Here is a 22,804-nt window from a genome sequence, read left to right on the forward strand (position 1 = left end):
ATACACAGCCGGAACAAATCTGCCACTTCCTTACAGAGCCCCTCCTCCAACACACACAAACGCGCACATGACCAATGAGGGCACGAGATAAGTTTGTGCACAGATGGAAGGCTGACAGGCAGGTCGGCCATCCAGTTATTTTAGCCGTGCTTTTTACAGTACTACGGCTTCCACAGATGACATTTTTTTATGAATTTTTTGTCAAAGCACTTAAGATATTCATTGCTATCGGGATGTTCAGAGCATTCCATGGAATATAACAAAAAGTGTATCTCGAGCCGGTTTCTCAAACGTACCTACCCCACCTTTAAGTAAAAGAAGTGTAAAATAAGACTTACATGAATCAGTCATGCAAAAGCAGCCTGTTGAGTTGTGACAAGTTTGGCATGTGAAAAGTAGTCCACGGTAAACGGCAATCGTTTACAAATAAAAGCTTTCCATCAAATTCCATAATGAATTTTTGGTCCAAATCACTGCTAAAATAATTATTATTATAGTATGTATTTCTTTAATTTTTATCACACTTGCATACATGGGTCATTTTTGACACATGTATGTAAACCTGATGTAGAAATACAAAAACTGTTCTAGTTCCTAAATTAAGAAAGGGAGAATGAAAATAATGATGTGTGATGATCATAAACAAGTTAATTGAGGAATACCTGGAATTTTGATTTGTTAAAGTAATTCGTTGCAAAGATATTTACAATTAAAACTCACTCGGGTCACTTTTGACCCATGTTGTGTATCAAAGGGTTAGAGATTTCCTCCCCAGCTAGTCTCTCTACTGTATATGTGTCTGTTTGATGCTGAGGAATATACAGGAAGCCTGCTGCTGCTTTAAGGTTTGGAGAGCTGAGAGGAACTGCATAGCAGGGGGATGATTCTATGTGGTTCATCTCTTTGAGCAAATCCTTTCACATTCAAGAAGTCATGCAACCATAGTTAGTGGCAAATTATTTATGTTGTTGCAGCCTAAAGCTTTCCTTACATTTAAACTCCAAACTCTCCAATCGCAATACTCAATAATTGTATTTTCATTAAATATAATATGGGTCACTGGTGTAACTTTAGTGTCTTTGAGCTTGCCTTGTTGTTTAGATTTTTCACTCCACAACTTTACTGTTTTGGTTCAGTTTACCTTTTTTTTATCATCCACATTAACAGTAAATGTTAAAGATTAACTGGTGAACATAAGTGGAACCTTTAAGCCAAAGAGACAGATCTTTTTCTCAGGAGTTTGCAAAGACCAAAGAAAAGCTGAAAGACATGGAATTATTGTCTTGTATTAGTCCTATTGACAAAAACACAATTCTAAAAGCTAATCCTGCCCCATTTCTGCTGAATCTGTATATGGTCCAACACTTTCTTAAGGATAAAATACTTTCTTAGCATTCAAAAGAAGTTTAAATGATCTACTGATTGAAAAGTCTATCATTGCATCTCCATCCTGAATGTAGACAGAATGAAAGAGATGTGTGTAGTGTTCAGTCTCCTCCCACATGGCACTAACGTGATCGATTGATTTCCTGTTTCCTCAATGCTCTCTGCTTGTGTTGCCTCTGAGAACCATAGTTCACACGGGCTATTAGCATGATCACTCAGGCTGCAGAGCTCCGGCACCGTTTAATCGCTGCTGCTTGGCTCACTAATAACAAAGCCATAGTGTAAGATATTTTGAGCGTTTGACCTGATTAAGCGCAGAAAGTGTAACTTCTGAGGGATTCTAGCTAATGTGCTTTACAGCCAAATGAGGGCTAAATCATGTTCTAATCCAGTTTGTTTATAAGTAAGAAATCTGCAAAAGAAACCCTTTAATGGCCAAATAAAACAACAAAATCAAGACCAAAGCCCTGATTGAAGTTCAACTTTTATTAAAATATGTTACATCACATCCCCCTTTTACGTATTCACCCTTTGTGTTGAATGTGATGGTGATTGATGGTCCGGTGAAGCTGTGCTGTGGTTTTATTGCTGTGCTCTGCTGGATCTTAGCAAAGCTGCTCTGCATGCTCTGCAGCAGCAGAGTGACTCTGCAGGATTGGCTAGATCTGTGAAAACCAAAAGTCACTGTTTACTGAACGTTGAAGCCATCCTGCATTTACAGAGGGGAGATTGGATGAATGAGTGAGTATAATTTTGTATCTTCAGATATTTCTTCCTCATACTTTTATTCTTGAACTACACTCATGTCCACGGAGCGACAGAGGCTTGAAGGAGAGAAGCTGCTTATATTTCTGCTCTCCAGTCTGCTCTTTATGTTTTCCATTAGAAGTGTAGCTAATGTGACTTCCACAATTGCGGTGAAGGCTGTCTGAATGTCAGTGTATATATACCAGCATCATTTGCACTCCATAGCAAAGAGTCATAGTGGTAGAAAGCAGGTTTGTATATGTGCTTCATACATTAAAGGTAGGGTAGGTAAGTTTGAGAAACCGGCTCGAGATCGCTAGAATTTGAAAATACACAACCGGAGAAAATCTGCCACTTCCTAATAGAGCCCCTCCTCCAACACACACGAACTTGCACATGACCAATGAGGGCACGAGATAAGTTTGTGCACAGATGGAAGGCTGACAGGCAGGTAGGCCATCCAGTTATTTTAGCCGGGCCGGCTAAAATGATTGGTCGTGCTTTTTACAGTACTACGGCTTCCACAGAGGACATTTTTTTATGGATTTTTTGTCAAAGCACTTAAGATATTCATTGCTATCGGGATGTTAAGAGCATTCCATGGAATATAACAAAAAGTGTATCTCGAGCCGGTTTCTCAAACTTACCTACCCTACCTTTAACCCTCAATTATGTTTACTCTCAAGCCAGTGATTTTGGTTGCTTGACAATTTCTCAAACACAACCTGCATTGCACATGTCGTATGTTCACAGTGAAATGTTGTGTCAGAGTTGCAAAAAAGCGAAAATGATAGCAGTGGGCTTTACCTGGGAGCTTTTTCTGTCCAGACGTTTGACAGAACTGAATGGCAATGCTGTTGTGTCTCATTAGTTGCCCCTTGTAGCTGATGGTGGATAGACACTTGTGCTAGAGGCAACTTCGATTTACCCCTGCAGCAGCGAAATGCAGCTAAAGGTGAGCTGCCATGCTACGGAAAGCTGCAAAGGCCACTCCGAGCTCAGCGCGAGTTGTTGCTGTTTCTATTCTGCAGCAACGTGCAGCCAAACTATAAGTTGGTTATGGTTTAACTGTAAGTGGCAAATTGTGGCCAGGGACTACTTTGTGCTGCTGAACAATGTAATGATTGAGTTGAGCCGCAGTCTGGTGTCCTTGACATTAGATGCATTGCAATTCTCTCTTAAAAAAAGTTATGTCTTCTTGCAGGAAGTTAATAAATGGAAATGTAAAATCCAATACTCGACGTTATGATCACATGTTCCTTACAACTAAACCAATTTGACGAGGGGATGTACTGGATGTGCATTATATTTATGAACGTTAGCCAGGCTACTTCTCTACTTTTTACGTATAGCCAACCAAATGCGACCAAGTGCCCTCCTGTCTCATGGGGGAATAATCAGCATCAGAATACCTTTATTCGTCTCGCAGAGGGGTAATTACATTGTTACGGCAAAGGTGAAGATAGAGACAACAAAAATTAAACATTAGAAAGGGCATGCACATAATATTTAAAAATGTCAATTAAGAAGTAACATTCGTAATACATTTCCAATTTATTGCACACAAGTGTTATTGCACAACAGTGGTGTCGCAGTCTGTGTTTGTTTTTGTGTTTGCCCGAGCAGACCACACCATGGAAGATGGCTGCTGCCCCCACAGAGTGAAGCGCTCAGTATAATTGATCATAATGAGACTCTTTCTTTCAAAACAATTCTTGTATATTTTCAAAAAATCAAGCTTCAAGAGACTTTTGTGGTCGTACTAACAAATGCACGCCTAGTTAACCACCTCACTTCTGATAAATAGCAGCATACAGTTCCATTAGTGTCATATGGGCCAGTTATACATCAAGATGCATCAAAACGGAATAACTAATATAGTAATAAATCAAGGCCAGGCTCTATATACAGGGATACAATTTAGGACTGAAAATGTAAACTTGATGACACATTTTGGTCTTGCATTGGTGTTCTCAGTAAAACCTATACCTTTTTTGTAAAACACATCTTATATGAAGCTGTTTTGAGCTTGACAATTTGAAATATAGGCTAATGATTTTGTGTGCTCACAGTAGTGTTGAGACTAAAAGTATTATTGAGGATGCTGTCAGTCAGACTGCTGTTATACATCACAATCTTATCAGAGTTTCCACTGGCCTACACCACTGTAGGAGGGAAACAGAGGAGCATTAGGGAAACGCTTTGCTCTGATAAGTGATGATAAAGATCCTGTGTCATATATTTATGAGCCAAGTCTGCGGCTAAAACCACAAACAAGGGAAAGCTTATGAAGTAGAACTCTTTCACAGAAGACAATTTGAAGGTTTATAGTAAGAAAATTGCAGATATTAAAATAAATCATGGGTCATGGGGCCTCATTTATAAACGGTGCGTACGCTCAAAAGATGGCGTACGCCAGTTTCTAAGCAATGTTTGCGATTTATAAAAAACAAACTTGACGGGAAAATGTGCGGTCCTCCACGCAAACTCTGACCCATCCGTACGCGGTACGCACAAAAACGGGAGAGACAAGAAACTGCGAAACCGTTGGCAGAACGAAGAATGGAGAGAAATATGTGGAAATAATACCATAAATAGAATGTTACCTCTCATGTATTATATATGTAGAATTAATTTGCAAAAATTGATTAAAGCCAATCTTAAAATGATTAAACAGACGCCTGTTTGAGACTCCTCAGTGCACACAAAAACATAACTTGGAGAAATAAATAAATACGGATATGTTATTTAAAACCACCTCGAATATGTTGTCTTAATGTTATGACATGTATTCTCATAAATGATGCGGTATGCAGAAGGACAGAATTACGTCTAAACTGATGCCGTTTTGCTTTTCTATAGGTTGTATAGATACGAGCATGGTTTATACTATCATGTTTAATCATGTTTTATGCCGTTTGCTAAGACTTGAGAAGTCGCTCATAAAACACAGGAGGTATGGAAACTAAGAACACCATATATTTGGTAGATTTGGCAGCTGATACAACACCACACATTTAATTTAAGTGGTGGATAGAGTTGCTGCGGGGGGGGTTAAGACGCACAGGCTGCAGTGGAGATGCTGCGCACAGCTGATTGACAGCTGGAACACAAACCACCAAATAAAAAAATTAAAATTAATTGACTCCACTCCGCAGGGATTCCCCGATGATTTCTGACAGTTTCTCATCACTGTCCCAGGCACAAACACACTGACACACTGCCTGAGGAAGGTTATGTGTATTTTGTCATTAACTTTTTTCGGACCACTTATTTATTTATTTTGGTGACGATCCGACCTCCATGCTGCTACTCTCTGGTTCAAACTGCATCCACCAAACAATATAATTTGTCTCCACCTTCCCAAAAGAACCAACATCTGAATCGGTGTGAAAAGTCTTTTTTAGCTGTTCTGTCGTCAGTTCCTGCGATCTTCTTCATGCAGTCAGTCAAAATTTATATTAATACGGGCGTTTCTTTTACTATTTATAGGCAAATATGGGCGTTATGTGAAGCCCGCAAAAGCTGTGCCGCATTTCGAGTTGATTGTGATTTATAAAGGGAAGCCGGCGTAGGACGTGCGTGCGCAGTGTTTTATAAATCGAAAAATGTCTGTGCGTATTTATTTGCTTTGTCCTACGTAAGCAACCTTCCCACGTGAATCCTACGCAAGGCTTTATAAATGAGGCCCCTGGTCACACTGTCATTTACTTTTATGGACACTTAAGAGGCCCATTGTTTTTGTTATCAGTATACCCTATGCTCTACATTTTTCGTCTTTGATTTTGGCAAGGTTTTTCTACTAGCTTTCTAATTTTCATGAAACTCGATGGAAGGGTGTAAATTGGACCAAAGAAGAACCAGTAAAGTTTTTGAGCAGAAATTAATCACAGGTCAGAAACACAAATTATGTTTAACTTTGTCAAACATTGCCATATAGGGAATCTTTGCTGCATTCATGTGATGTCAAAATAATCCGAAATATTTGTTCCTAGCTCGTACATTGTTAGTTAAAGCGCCCTCAAGTAAGAACCAAAAATGCACCATCGGCTTTAGCAGAGTCCTGCTCTTTCTGAGAGCCATTCTAGTTTTCAACATTAGCAATATAGTGGTAACTTGTGTTATTTGACTGATTTTTCTTTTTGAAATGCATATGCTGATTATTATTTCTTACCCAAGGAGAGGAAGATATTGAGAGGACGATAATACATAAATATAAAACACGTTGAACCAGTTCTGTAGAACTGGTTCAATGTGTTTTATATTTTTCTAAAACACCACAAGAACCTTTCAACCACAGATTATCTCATACAATAAATTAATTACTTTTATCTGAAACTAACGGAGCACTGTGTTGAAACACAGGAATCCCACGTGTCATCCTGTGGACTACAGGGACTAAACCGGGCAACTACTAACAAACAAACATGGTCTCCAACACAGGCTGCAAATATTTTTCCATTTGTTTTAATCATCTGATTTCAGCTAAGCTCCCTACACACAATATAATATAAGTCAACAAGATATTTTATGACAGAACAAGTCAGTTTCACAAATAAACGTTCACCTTATCTTGTGTGAGTATTCATAGTAGCTAGAGTAGCACGAAGCATGCTAATATACAGTAGGTTGCTAATTGTGCAGAATATCCAGATGTGAGAGTGACTCATCACCATCATCTCCTCGGTTAGAGACTGTTTGCCTCTGAGAGATGCAGCGCTGCATGTATAATTTAAATGAGAGGAAAGCTTCTTATGGAGTTTAAGACACTGTACAGAAATATAAATGCTACGAGCTAACGTAGCTAACCTTCTCAGGCCAGGGGAACACAGGCTGTATGTCACTACTCAGAAAGTATTTTATGAGCTAATGAAGAGCTCCTCATTTATAGAGTATTAATAATTATAATCACAGATAGATTATGTACTTTTCAAATATATCATTACCCAGGGCTGCCGCATTGAGCGTGAGAGTCACGCAATTAACACATATCTCACGCACTCACGCCACACATGCCTTTCCTCACGCTAAGAACAAATGTATATAAATATAAAAATAAAGTGAAGGAACAGCAAACCGAGCGGTCTACGAAAGGCTTACGGAGGACTTCCTGTTTGCGTCACCATAACACTGCCGCCTAGCAACCTGGACAGCGTCACCCATTGTGATTGGCTGTACGGTATTTGCACACTTATTGGATGTAACGAGGGTATACCGGGGGGTCTGAGCAAAGACGAATGAGAAGGAGGATGAGAAGAATAAGAAGAGAAATAGAAGAATAAGAAGGTAAGAAGAATATATTATAAGATATTTTCACGCCACATCAGGTAAAGTAAAATATTGTCTTTTGTTCTTTTTGAATGAATTAAAGTTAATGCTAACAAGTGCCAGTATAGCCCTAATACTTACTACTACTTATTTCGTTTTGATTGTTATATTTGATATATAATATATTTTCCAAAAATTATATATTATATATTAATATGATATACTTTTATATATTATCAAAAAGATAATTTTTCCATCTTGAAATAACATAATATAATATATTATCAAACATTTATATATGATATATGTATATACAGTGGCGAGCCGTGACTTTTATACCTAGGCCCTCTGACCCCCCCCTTCCCTCGAAAAAAAAGAAGAGTTATTACGTCACAGCGTATACTTCAGCGGAATATCAAAACAGCGGCCCGGGGTGCAAAACGCATCAATGACAGCTACCCTCTACCACACAAAACAACACCATTTATATAAACACCTATCATAACAGGGCACCCACAGCCAAGTAACAATTAAAAATGAATTAAGTCGGCACGGCGGCCCACATTGAAAATGACTTAGGCCTACCTTTGATGATCAAATCACTTAAAGGTCCCATGTCATGGCCATTTCCAATGATCATAATTCCATTGTTGAGGTCTACTAGAATAGATTTATATTGTGCAATTTTCCAAACTCACATTGGTTTCTCATACAGCATCTCTGTAAACTACGTGTATTCACTGAATTTCACTCTCTGCCTTTAACGGCTCGTTGTAGCTCCAATAGCTAGCCCCCACCCTCCCTGTGAGCACAGTGTGCTCTGATTGGTTGGGACGTTGTGAATCGCGCTGAGCTCCGTGGAGGTTTCCTTGTTTAGGATACATAGCGATACACAGCCAAACTCATCCTGAGCACACACAAACTCACAGCCGAAGTAAAAACAATAAGTGTGGCTTGATATTGAGTAAGAAAAAGGTTGATAAACGCTGTGAGAATGGGTCTGCAGAGAGAATTTTGCCGCGATCCCAACTGTCTGTTATCAGCCTGCAGCCAGGGAGGAGAAATCAGCAGAGCTGCCTGCACTGAGTGTGTGTGTGTGAGGAAGTCCGTGGATTGGTCAATTTGGACCAATCAGCGGGGGCTTAACGTAATGGCTCCGCGGATTGGTCCATTTGGTTCAGTGTACCGCATGACCGTATCGCGTCATAGCTCTGGGCGTGGCTACTGGGTATCCAGACGTCACGATGCCCAGGAAGAACATGAGAAATCTCCAACGAGGCGTTTTGGGGAGGTATTTTCTGTGTTAGAGTTTTACTCGCTACAGGGTGTACTTTGAGGGTTTTTGACTCTGCAGACCGTTTACATGCATAAAAACCTTCATAACACACAAGGGGACGGGTAATAACCGGAAAAGCATGACATGGGACCTTTAAACACAAAGTCCATCCTCCTGTCCTTTTGGATGAAGCACTTGATGGCGGGGTCATGCAGCTGATCCTTTGCCACTCCAGTTTATCATTGTAACTCAATCTTGAAAATGACTCGGTTACTAATTTCGCAACGATGTCATCACTATCACTGACATGAGCCATCATGAACGAACTTATGCTAATCATAAATCTATCTATCATAAATCTATCGATTAGATTTATGATTCGAAAATAATAAAAGTAGGGTAGACATGTGGATATTATCCGGCTGAACAAAACGTGCATTTATCTAACAGGTTCGTTTTCCACAGACCTTATTTCGAGCTATTACATCCATGAGAAATCCCATTGCTTTTCTGTCGAGGGAACCCGAGCGCAGCTTACTTCCGGGTTTTAGGACGCGTCACTGCACCACTTTATACACATGCATAAACCTCACAGCGGGCGGAACTTGTCATAAAGTCCGCGAAAATAAAGCCCACCCATTTAGAGGGAAGATATGATTGGTCAATTGTACTGTCATTTGACATTACTCTCTCGTTCAGTTACTATAGCTGGCCCTCTGTGAATGTACAAAAAAATGTTTTTTAGCAACTCTATCCCCACAACAAATGTGTTGTGTTGTATCAGCTGTATAATTTACCAAATATATGGTGTTCTTAGTTTCCATACCTCCTGTGTTTTACGAGCGACTTATCAAGTCAAACGGCATAAAACATGATTAAACATGATAGTATAAAACCATGCTCATATCTATACAACTAAATGCAAAACGGCCACAGTTTAGACGTAATTCTGTCCTTCTGCTTACCGCATAATTTATGAGAATACATTTCATAACATTAACACAACCTATTCGAGGTGGTATTCAATAACCGCCCTATTAATCAATTTCTGCAAATTAATTCTTCATATACTGTATGATACATGAGGTAACATTTTATTTATTGTATTTTTTATACATGTTTCTGTCCATTCTTCCTTCTGCCAACGGTGTCACAGTTTCTCATATCTCCCGTTTTTGTGCGTACGCATGGGTCAGAGTGTGCGTGGAGGACCGCACATTTTCCCGTCAAGTTTGTTTTTTATAAATCGCAAAGATTGTTTAGAAATTGGCATACGCCATCTTTTGAGCGTACGCCATGTTTAGAAATGAGGCCCCTTCTGATAAGCGCTGTGTGTAAAATCTCAAATTGCATTACTGTGACGTAAACTCCAAACAATTAATGCGACTGGTCAGCAAGGGACCCAATGACAGGTCGCTGATGTACACTCACCACAACACCATGACTCAGCACAATGTTGCCCTCTGAATGACAATACCACCAACACTAACATGGCCATAAAGCTGTGAGAGAGTCAGAGAGCCACTTATATATAGATACATTTTTTTTTTCACATCTATATTTTCAGAAGAGATCTTGGGAAGCTTTATTTATTTATTTGTCATGACCTAACTGCTACTTCATCCTTATAAATAGGCTTCACTTACCACTATTTCTCTATGGATGGATGCTAATAATGTCTATGTAACTGCATGTTGGCTATTAGTGCTGATGTTTGTGAATTCGTCTGTCTTTGCAATGAGGCTCATTTGCATAACAATTTGATGACAGTCTACCCATAAAGCCTAATTTAAATACAAATAGGACAGGAGCACCTTGACACCAGGCAGGGAAGTGAGCGCTGCATTCCACCTTTTGCAGGTGCATCGGGAATTTCAGCTTTTATCTATATTTGTGCAGGTTTAGCATCTGCAAAATCTACTCTTCTTTCATGAACTTGCCCTCAGCATGTAAAGAAAATATCTCTGCTTTGGATCAGCAGCTCTCAGAACACATACTTATTTCTACACGCTGTGTTTTGACTGGCTCTCCTAGATTAACAGCAGTGAGTCAATGCAGCAGACCCCCCGGCAGTCTGTAAACCTCTGTCTATGGGGGGGTGGGAGAGAACAGATTATCATGAAGGCTTGTGAGCATAGCTGGTATGAGTCACACTTTCCCACACACACATACACACCCCCTCCCATCCCCACCTGCCTTAGACATGGGGTTCAAGTCGTGAGTTGCATTAGCACTGCAGTCTGCTATGTTGGGGGGGGGGCTTTTGGTGCAATGACACACATAACCCACACAAACTGTGCAGAACAGTTGTGTTTTTACAGAGATTAGTCCAGGTCATATCATCATAGAAAGCAAGGACACACCACATTATCTTTCATAAGAGAGACCTCAGTGTCTCCACTGCTGCAGACACATTGTGTGTGTGTGTGTGTGTGTGTGACTGTGTGTGACTGTGTGTGACTGTGTGTGTGTCCCTTGCATCGAATATCCCTTCCTCATTTACTCCTTCCAGCTCTCTCCACTCTCTCCTCTTCACAAGGTCTCTGAACGTGCTGCCTCCTCCTCTGCTCTCATTGGTTGTTGTCTCCTTCTCTTCCACACTTTCTCCCTTCTCTCACCCCTCCCTGTAACTCTGGGTTTCCTTCTCGTCAGCACAGGAGCAGCTTGCCTCAGCCTCTCAGCTGTCTGTGGTTGGGGATGGTGTTATGTAACAGGCCTAACTTCATAAATCCTGTATGCTGTGCTGTGATGCGCTGTCATCTGTTGTGACAGCAGCCCTACACAGAGCCACTCTGTGTAGGGGATGGTTGTAAAATCGCCATTCATGAAAGAAAAAAAAATATTTATTTTTATTTTTACAAAATGTTTTTTTCATACGTACAGTGTGTGTGCATTTGAATTATACTAAAAATATTCACAGGTCAGAAAATAAACATAAAAACACTGAATCATGGCTCATGAGAATCTGCACAGGTACAGGTAATAGAAAATAATTGATTACAGGTACTTCTCTATGAATCCCTTCCCAGTAAAAGCTACATTATTTAATATTATACATTTTTTCATTGTGTAACTTCTATCATTTATGTGTATTGTTTCTTACTTATCTCATTTGCACATTATCATAAGTAATCTGTAAAACAAACAGTTTGATGCTTTCCCTTTATTGTTAAATTAAAACAAATAAAGTGTCTGATGTGGACGAAAGTAATGATCATACACAGCAGTGAATAGAGCTCTAAACATCTGAATGTTAAAAATAAAATGGCGGTCAACATTTCCTTTCGCTCTGCACTCAGTATCTCACACAGATCCGGCTTTATTCATTGTCTGAATGCGTGACATGAAACTGTGAAAACTCTTCTCAGAAATAAGAGAGAATAATAACACCAAATGTTGCATGGGTAAATACCACTTTTGAATAGTATTTTTGATTAAAAAAATATTTGAATCAATTTATATATATTCGTAAAAAGTGTTTCTCAATTTAGTAAATGTGTCACAGACTAGAAGGGGATGCAACTGAGTTAAGAAGTATAAAAACACTACAAGTCGTAATCCTTAAGAATCCATTGAAAGCATTAACGCTGTAAAAACCTGAAATTATTGAACAATGCTAAATACATTAAACAGAGCTCGGATATGGTTAAAGTTATTCAGCAGGTAGCTTTGTAATAATTCATAATCTGTCATTTATGTGACAAAGCACAGAGATGATATTATAAGGCTTTATTCCCAATAATCCCACACACACACACACACACACACACACCACACACACAAACACACACACCTGGCACAGAAGAGCCGCTAAATTGCGTTTGATGTATTATTGATGGGAATACTCACTTCCCTTCCATATGCCTGCTCCTTCTCTCTGTCACTGACTGTGCCTCTCTCGCTCTGATGCTTGCAGATATTCATTACATTCACCACAAATACCAAGGAGTGTCAGCAACATATTTGCATTTGGTCTTTCTAGCAACATAATGCAGCTGAGCTCTGCCAGGTCACTGATGGGGATTAATGTTTATGAGATTATGTGTCTTCATCTCCCTGGATCCACACAGCCACGTGTGTCTGAGTACTCAGAGGCAAATGGGAACTCTTACTTATAATGTGGACACACAGAAATGTCCTAACACCAGTGGTGGAACGCAACTAAGTACATTTACTCTTACTGAACTATTATTTTGACATAGTTGTACTTCACTTGATTATTATCTACTGCACTACATTTCAGAGGCCCTTGCCTACTCTACTACATTTATTTAACACTCATACAGTAGTTACAAGTTCATTTTTATATATAAAATGACATTTATGCTCAAATGATCTGATGCAATATTGTACTAATAATCAAGTGTGTATTTTATGATTTGATCTAATGAGTTTAAAATGACATGACTTGTATTTGTAAGTATAGAAACAAGATAATATAATATCTATAATAATATAATACTTTGAAAATACTGCATACTGAGAAGTTTTCACTGTTAATGCTTTAGTACATATAGCTGAAAATACTTCTGTACTTTTTCTGAAATGGGCCATTGTGCAGCATGGGGTTTTTTTTTTTACCTTAACTACCTTCTGACTATAATACTTTTTTACTTTGACTTAAGTAACATTTAGAATTCAGGACTTTAACTTGTAATGGAGTATTTTAAGGCCATAGTATATCTACTTCTACTTGAGTAAGGAGTCTGAGTATTCCCCTCTGCCTCACACACAGATGAGAATGTCACTGATGTCACTCTCACTGGTCCTCAGCCAGAGATGATGATGAGTGATGATTGGTCAGGGCTTACACAGTGCTGGAAGGTGATTGGATGCTGAGCTATTTTTGCCAGCTTGAGTCAGCAGCACCAGCAGCCTGATGCAGAGGCAGTCAGCAAAACTCATCCTGTGTGTGTGTGTGTGTGCGTGCGTGCGTGCGTGCGTGCATGTGCGTGCGTGCATGTGCGTGCGTGGTCACTCACTGGTCATGTGGTGTGTGTTTCCCACAGGCTGCAGAACAGAGAGACGGAGTGAGGACAGAAGAAGCTAAAGGTTACGCAAGAGGCATTCCGGCTCCATGTCTGCCCCTTCTCCAGCCAATCGGAGGTCTGGGTCGGGCTCTCGCCGGTAGGTAGCCATTTCCTGTTAGATGATGTCAGTGTTTGGGAATTAAAGGTGCCCTATTCTGCTAATTTTCAGGTTCATATTAGTATGTAGTGTCTCTACTGGGACATGTCTGCATGCTTTAATGTTCAGAAAGCTCCTTATTTTTCTCATACTGTGCTGCAGCACCTCTTTTCACCCTCTGTCTGAAACCAGAGCCCAGTCTGCTCTGATTGGTTAGCTGGCCGGCTCTGTTGTGATTGGTCAACCGCTTAGAGATGTTCCACCCCTTGGCCTATTACGTTCAATGTGGTGGAGGCCTTGCCAAAAGAAGCGCAAGTGTTACATAGTGATGTCACTGTGTTATGGAAATGAACAAAGGGGTTCAATTGAGGGAATTTGGGGATTTTAGCCTTTGAGGACAATTTACATGCACATAACCTATATAACACTACAGGAAAGGGAAAACCCCAAAAAGCATAATACGGCTTCATTAAGTATGAACGCATTTTGCAGTGTGAGGTGCCCAGGTCCTTTTTATACACTGAACCAAAATAAAAATGCAACACTTTTGTTTTTGCTCCCATTTTTCATGAGCTGAAATCTCAGACCTAAGACTTTTTCTATGAACACAATAGGCCTATTTCTCTCATATTCTATTCACAAATTTGTCTAAATCTGTGTTAGTGAGCACTACTCCATTGCCGAGATAATCCATCCACCTCACAGGCGTGGCGTTTCAAGATGCTGATTAGACAGCATGTTTATTGCACAGGTGTGCCTGGTAAAAGGCCACTCTAAAATGTGCACTTTCATCACAGAGCACAAGGCCACAGATGTTTCAAGTTTTGAGGGAGCGTGCAATTGGCATGCTGACTGCAGGAATGTCCACCAGAGCTGTTGCCATGAATTGAAAGTTAATTTCTATACCATAAGCCGTCTCAAAGGGCGTTTCCGTGAATTTGGCAGTACATCCAACCGGCCTCACAACCGCAGACCATGTGTAGCCACATCAGCCCAGGACCCCCACATCCAGCATCTTCACCTGCAAGATCGTCTGAGACCACCCGGACAGCTGATGCAGCAATAGGTTAGAAACCACTTTGGAGAGATGTCCTCTTCACGGAGGAATCCTGGTTTTCACTGTAGGGCAGATGGCAGACAGCGTGTATGGCGTCATGTGGCTGAGCGGTTTGCTGATGTCAATGTTGTGAATCGAGTGGCCCATGGTGGCGGTGGGGTTATGGTAGGGGCAGGTGTATGTTATGGGCAACGAACACAGGTGCATTTTATTGATGGCATTTTGAATGCACAGAGATACCGTGAGGAGATCCTGAGGCCCATTGTTGTACCGTTCATCCCCCACCATCACCTCATGTTGCAGCATGATGATGCGCGGCCGCATGTTGCAAGGATCTGTACACAATTCCTGGAAGCTGAAAACATCCCAGTTGTTGCAGTTGCTGAGCAAAAACAAAAGTGTTGCGTTTATATTTTTATTTAGTGTAAAAATGATTTATAACAGTTTTTTTCCCTCTATGTTGTGTCATCTTTAACTGTAGTTATTGTCTATACTTTTTCTTGTTTAGCTCTAATGATCCCCATGGAAGAGTGGAGGAATTACTGTCAATGAGATGTATTTAGTGAGCCGCCTCCTACACACTGACAGTGAACAGCTACTGCAACCTGAGCCCAGTTTATTGAGTGTATTTATGTGTTTTCTCCTCCAGCGACTGGACATCCGCAGCCTGTTTACTGGACACATGTTAACGGATAAGGCCGTGTTATTGAGCTTTCCTTGTCTATAAGCACCGGTGATGACTTTCTCCACATCCATTAAGCCTCAGACTAAATGTTCCCTCTTTGCAGTGCAAACGCGGCAATACCAGAATGTATGTTTTATACCTAATGTACACAATATGTGATTGTTACAGCATTGATTCAGTCCCCTACTTAAATCAAATGGAGAGCCTATTTGGCATTGATATTGGCTGGTAAGCTGAAGAATCACAAGCCAATTAAAATTGCCAAAATGCACTTATACTGATTGTGTTCTAAGTGTTTTAATCAGGAGTCTCATCCAAATGTCCGAGCCTTTGATTTATGCATTGGTAGATAGACAGATAAATGCCCTCCTAAACTGCAACTGGTGGTCATTGGTTGTTATGGTAACGTACACACTCTTAAATCTGTGGCTGTGGTGTCCTCCTCTCTTTCTTCGTCTCTTTTCCTCAGATTCAACCCTCTGAGGGCGTTGCAGCCCAAACGCCGCCTGCAGCAGTTACTGGCGCCCTCGCCCGTCCCGGTGCCCGCGGCAGGGTCAGGGGGGGCTGCCGCGGGGGCCTCGGCGCCGGTGGCTATCCCTGTGCCTCCTGCGTGAGACTCACCTCAGTTACAGTCTCAGAGAGCATGCCCCCTAGCTGTAGCTGTAGCACTGGCACTGGCATGCTATGTAGCCACTAAAACAAGACCAAGCCCACTGGCAACACCTCGCTACCACTCTCACTTAAACATGGTGATACTGAGATCCCAGTCGGAGCTCTCACTTTTCAGAATCATCTTAGAAGTTGATACCTGCACATATTGTGTTAACCTCCAAGTCTGTTATATCCTGGCCAGGAAAAATGGAAAGCCAGTCACTAGTCTATTGTTCCTCATTCCCCATTAGCACTAGCCTATGCATTGGCTATTGGAGAATTTCTAACACAATTTGGTCAATATTCCATGTCATTTTTCGTAGCATGAAGTTGTGTTTAGGCTACATGCACGGTGGAAATATCGCCATCATTGTGCTGTGAAAGCACACACTGGTTCACCACAGCCGCTCAACCGACAGCACCATGTTTGATATGAACACTAGAAAGTCTGACCACAGGAAGTTGGCACCGACATTGCCTTAATCTTGAAGTCCTTGTTTCTAGGAACAAACCACAGTGTAAAGGAATATTCCTCCACCCACCCACAGTAACCAACACTTTTCCTGGGCAACACTCCCCCACACCAGCCTCCACCAGTCTGTCACCCCCCCTCCACAGACACAGGTTGCCCCCCAGCAGATGAACAGGACAGACCTGAAACACTGTGGTCCATGAACGCCTCATCGCTTCAGCCGCTTCCCTCTGCCTGTTTCTGTTCTGTCTTGGCTTTTGTCATATATTGATCTTCAAAGAAGAACCGAGCAGTCAATATCTGGCCCCCTCCCTTATTGAATCACACAGGACACGCTTACTCAGCACAACTCTTGCTAGAAGCTTGGATTAGCCCCCAAAACAAATTGATTTCCATGTTTTGACAAAGAATTAAGAATTACACTACATTGTGTCATTCTGTCAAGTGTAACCTGGATTGACCATTTGATCGAAGGTTGTGATACACAACCTCCTTCCTGAAGTGAATTTGAGGACTGCCCATTATTCCAAAACAACAATTGTCCTAAAGATGTTCCATTGGACCGAATGCCCATTTGTCCCACAGTGTGTTACCCCAAAACAAATGCCCATTGTTTAAGACCCATTGCTCTTAAAATAGATATTCTGCCTACTACAAACAGAAGCAGATGGCTAATTATTTTACAGAATGACAGATTTGTTTTCCTACAATGGCAAAGGCATGACCCTCCCTACTCTGTCTGTTATTGGCTAGTACATGGTAGGATGAGGCTAAAAACTTTGGTGGACCAATCGTAGGAAGGATAGGGCAGGTCAAGCCTTTGCAGTCATTCTCAATAATCATTAGTCATGCACTTTGGTTTGTTGTGTATTTTCAGAGCAATGGGCCTTGGGAACACATAATAAATGATAAACATCCCCATTGATGTCAAACAAATGAGCTTTTGGTCAAATTTAACATTCTTTGGAATATTGGGGTTTTGGTAAAATAGTTGATAAAAAAAATGCAGCTAAATGCTAGAACAAATGTAAAAGTGTCTCATGTGGAGAGAAGTCCTGAAGACAAATATGTCTTCATGACAGAAACATAGTTCTGTCCTTTTATACGGCAATATCTAGCTAAATAAAATCAGACCGTACCTACTGGACCACAAGAGGCATTAAGAGCAAAACGCATTAAGTAATGAATTTAGCAACAGGAAAACGCATTGCTTATAAATATTACCATTGGTAAGAGTACCTCATTTTGTCTTTCAAAAGTTACAATGTCTCACTTGAAGTTGTAGAATTTAGAGAAAACTTTATCAAGAATCAGAATCAGAATACCTTTATTAGTCCCACAGAGGGAACATTTACTTTGTTACAGCAGAAAAGAGCCAAAGACAGCTTAATGTTACCTAAGAAGCATGCATTAAAAATTATAAAAAATAATGATAATTAAAAAAATTACACAATTTACAAAAAACACATTCTGTCAGGGCAGAGCTCCAGCAGGTTGCAGTTTGAGCACAGAGGCTCTTGTTTGGTGAAACTGTGTCCATGGTTTGGACTTCAGTGTGGTGGTGTGGAGTTATCGGGTCCTGTGTGAAAATCCCTCATGGCTGCTCTGATTGGTCCCGCCTGACCCTTCCTGAGGCCAGTGATTGGGCAACAGTCATGAACTTATATTAACCTGGTCTTACAACATTCATTATGTGTTATTATTATCACTTATTGTGACAATATTAATTATCATTAACAAATGTCCTGACATCACAGATCCCCTGTCCTTCCTTCTCCTGCTAACACTGATATCACTTTATTTTCTATAGCAGGATGGAAGCAATAGTTAATGGTGGAAAATGTGTGATTATTCATCTGTTTCTCAACATTATATTTTAGACAGTATGTGATTTGACATGATTGATAAAGTGATGTTTTCAAAGGTGTTTGCAGTGTCAGACATGGATAGAGAGATTGCCATTTTAGGAAAAATGCTTATTTGCATTCCTACCAAGAGTAAAAGAAGATTAATATATAATATAAAATGGTCATAGTATTATATGTTGGAAATATCACAGAATACAACATAGTGTAGTCTGTCGAAAAATTAGGGAAAATAACGAAGAGTAGTTTGTTGAAAAGAATGTCGTAGTTTTGTATGTCCAAATTATCAGATAAAAAGGATATAGTATAGTATGTAAAAGTATTTTATTCATAGTCATAGTATTAAATGTCAAAAATAAGTAATAGTATAGTTTGTCGAAAATAGAAAAAAAACAACTTAGTCGATAATATAAGAAAAAAGGTCATAGTATAGTATGTTGAATATATATTTAAAAAAATAAAGTATAGTATGTGAAAAATATAAGAAAAAAGGACATAGTATATCATATGGAAATTATAAAATAGAACGACATTGTATGGTATTTCGGAAAAATGTCATAGTATTGTATGTCAAAAATGTCAGACAAAAAGTAATAGTAGTATTATCGGAATTTTCTTTATAAAAAACGACATAGTATAGTACGTCAAAAATATCAGAAATTACTACAAGGTATAGTATGTTGGAAATATTCAAAAACATGGTATTATCGATTTTTATTTATTTATTAAATACAACATAGTAGGAAAATGACATAATATAGTATGCCGAAAATACGAGAAAATGTCAGAGTATAGTATGTCAACATTTTTTATAAAAAAGGACATAGTATATACTCGAATATCATTTAAAAAAAACATAGCATAATATCTAAAAAATATCATATAATAATATAGTATGTAAAAAACATAAAACATAAAAAATGTCGTAAAAAAGTTGTGGTATAGTATGTTGACAATATCAGAAAGAACAGTTTAGTATGTTTAAAACATCAAATAAAGAACAAAGTATATTATGTAAAAAATATCAGAAGAAAACACAGTATACTATGTCGAACATGTTGAAAAAACAAAATGGCATGGTATATTGAAAAATGTCACACTAAAGTATCCAAAAAATTACCAGAAATAACAAGAAGTCATAGTATAGTTTAAGAAAAATATCAGAAAAAACAATGTAGCATAGTATATCAAGTATATATTTTTTAAAACAGAATACACCAGTAGAGTTTATCAAAATTATCAGAACAAAATCAACGTAGTATATTATTTCAGAATATGAAAAAAAACTACAAGTATGTTGAATTTATCAGAAAAAAAGTAATGGTATAGTATGCTATAAAATGTTGTTGTTTATTTTGCTATTTGACCGTGACAGTAAGTTTAGTAGTAAAGTATCATATAAATGAGTCAAGGAATACGTATAATGATCTTGAATAAGTGCTAATGCTGTTGTTGCTGCTCATGGAGGATTCAGAGTGTTAGCTTGTGTTCTATTACATTAAAGTCATCATTGCATCAAATACATATTTTATATGGAAAGTCAAAGAGAGTGGCCCCCATGAATAAAGCACTACTATCTGTCTTTCCCTTTGCAATGCTTTTAGAGTGGCCCCTCTCTTGGGCCCCGTCAATGTTTGAGTGCTTGTTGACATTTAGCATCTGCATTAGCCGAATGCTATATGACAGACAGCTTTGCCTCACCTCCATAGTGTGCACACATTGGAAGCATGCACATTGTGTCAGTGTGGTTTGGTCCTCTGCTGTCCTGCTGTGATTTAACACCCTGTTGTCTCTGCCTGGCCAGGTTTGACTACTGCAGGTTCATAGAGCTAGACTACGTTCCTATGGAGACAGACTATATGGTCTCAATGCGCCAGACAAAAAGCCTTGCATCGTCCAAGTCACCGACTAACAAGTCTCCTGATCGCCACAGCCGTGCAACAAACTCTCCCTCGACCCCCCGCTCTCGGTCTGTTCTGAGTCCCCTTCTTTCCTCACTGTCAGTGTTCACTTTCTGAAGCATGGGAATGTTGAGAAGCTGCACAGCTCATGATGTTACAACATGGAAACCATTTGACAATCGTTTACACAGCATCATGTCTCGTGTGCCCTGTTACTCCCTCCTTCTTTTCTTTTTTTCTTTTGTCTTCTCATACCTTTTTTACATTTAGTAAAATCACTTCATTTATTTTGATGAATGCTTCTTCTTCTCTGTTATATCATTGAGTGTCTTTTTTCTTTAGTGCCAAAATGACTGAGTGTCCTGGTTTCTAAACTGTTGTCTGTTAGCAGTGATTTTGGCCTTTGTATTATGTCTGCATATTTGTGCATTTCCGTGTTGTATTGGCATGCAATTGGACCATTTGTGTCTTTTAATTTGTGGTTTTGCTCAACAGCTCACAGGAGTCACTGTCACCTAGTTGTTTAGGGTGTGGTTTCATGGTGAACTTGGAACAGCTTAACATGTTTTCTTTTACTTTGAACAGGCGGACACCGGCAGCGCCTAGCAATAGAGATCCCTATGGCAACACCCCCCTCAGCAGCAGCAGCAACTCAGGCTCTTGTAAAGGCAGTGAGTGCAGCCCCACCAAAGGGTAAGACAATGTGCATGGTCGGCATGGTTGGTTTTGTTAGCCTGATAATCAGGCTTTAGAGCTTTACATTTTACCCTTAACATCTAAATAGCAAAAAATAAGACATTTCTAGATATTTCCTTTCCTGGTTTGGCACACAGTGTAGCTGGTGAACAAAGTTTGGTTTAAATTATTTTATTCACATGGATATCACAGATCACACACAGATATGCACTTTGTTTAGTGTTTGTAGGCTTTGAATAAAGGCTTTTTATAAAGTATCTGCTTCTTTAATTCAAAAAGACAAAAATTCCATGTCCATGTACCATATACATTACACAAAATACATCTACAAATACAAACACGAAATACAGGTGGGTTATCAGATACAAACCAACAGGTTCTCTTTCAGACATTTTGAATTTACAGTTCAGTTGGTAGTCGATAACAAAGTCTTGCTCCTTAAACAGAAAAAACTGATTGTCCAAATGAAGGTTTGCATAATGCAATGTGAGTGAGGTAATTATACTTGTTTGTTTGATTCAGATGTAAACAAGGAACAAGCCACTGTTGGGCTAATATCTTTATTTATTTTTATTTTGTATTTTAGTATTTTATTATATATGTTGCATTGTTGGAGGAGCTCAGGTCAGAATAATTTCATTGCCATTTCGACACTGTAGCTTATAAATAAACAATAAAACAATAAAACCTTTGAATTTGAATACTTTAGCCATATGAGGGGATATTTAGAGTGAGAAAAGAGAAAAAGAAAGAATAGAAAATAACAATGCAATTAGGATTATATATTATTAAAATATTAAGCATATGTAAGGCTGCTTCCCCCCAGGTGACAGCCATAAAAAAAATGTATGCAAGTTTAAAAGTAGGCCACGTCCAATTCATGTTTGGAATTGTTAGTTTCATTTATCAATAATCCAGAAATTCTCAAATAAACAATTAAATATAATTTGTTAATAAAATTAAATTAAAAAAAATGTGGTAGGATTTTGGTAGCTACTTTAAAATAGTTGATATATACATATCATGCAGTGTCTTGATGGTTACATCTTGTGAATAAACATGTCACTGAAGTCAACCTAGAAAAATACCTTCCATATGCTTGTGTCCTAGTCGTCACCAGAAATACACGTCATGTACGGACAACCATGGCATCCGGCCCCCTCCACCAGAGCAGTACCTCACACCGCTGCAGCAGAAAGAGGTGTGTATCAGACACCTGCGGGCCAGGCTAAAGGAAACCATCAACACTCTACAAGACAGGTGAGATACTGAGAAACTGATTATTAAAAAAGAACCCTGAAAGTCCGTTTTTATAGTCTTCCATCCATCCATCCATCCATCTTCTCCCGCTTATCCGTGGTCGGCTCGCGGAGGTAGCAGTTCCAGCAGAGAGCCCCAAACGTTCCTTTCCCTGGCCACATCAACCAGCTCTGACTGGGGGATTCCAAGGCGCCCCCAGGCCAGCGAAGAGATATAATCCCTCCACCTGGTCCTAGGTCTACCCCTTGGTCTCTTCCCAGCTGGACGTGCCTGGAACACCTCCCTAGGGAGCAGTGACAAGCCGTGACTTTTATACCTAGGCCCTCTGACACCCCCCAGCAGGACCACCAATCAGCTCCTATCTTCACAGTAACTCGCAGAGACAGCATTTAACCCTTCACATTCCAACAGAA

The 22,804-nt window shown here is 39.6% G+C and overlaps 1 protein-coding gene across 2 annotated transcripts in view; it reads left to right on the top strand.

The window, feature by feature from the left end:
* snphb (syntaphilin b) overlaps positions 1 to 22,804 on the top strand; it is a 41,506-nt gene that overhangs the window by 14,462 nt on the left and 4,240 nt on the right. The window contains exons 2-5 of one of the 2 annotated variants that reach the window (XM_034144659.1): positions 13,687 to 13,804; positions 20,339 to 20,503; positions 21,021 to 21,128; positions 22,242 to 22,391. In XM_034144659.1, coding sequence (XP_034000550.1) covers positions 13,755 to 13,804; positions 20,339 to 20,503; positions 21,021 to 21,128; positions 22,242 to 22,391 — 473 coding nt within the window. In that variant the 5' untranslated portion in view covers positions 13,687 to 13,754. The remainder of the gene's footprint in view (positions 1 to 13,686; positions 13,805 to 20,338; positions 20,504 to 21,020; positions 21,129 to 22,241; positions 22,392 to 22,804) is intronic. The other variant, XM_034144660.1, reaches the window with a different exon arrangement.

Source organism: Trematomus bernacchii, unplaced genomic scaffold, assembly GCF_902827165.1.
Source record: "Trematomus bernacchii unplaced genomic scaffold, fTreBer1.1, whole genome shotgun sequence".
Taxonomy (NCBI): Eukaryota; Metazoa; Chordata; class Actinopteri; order Perciformes; family Nototheniidae; genus Trematomus; species Trematomus bernacchii.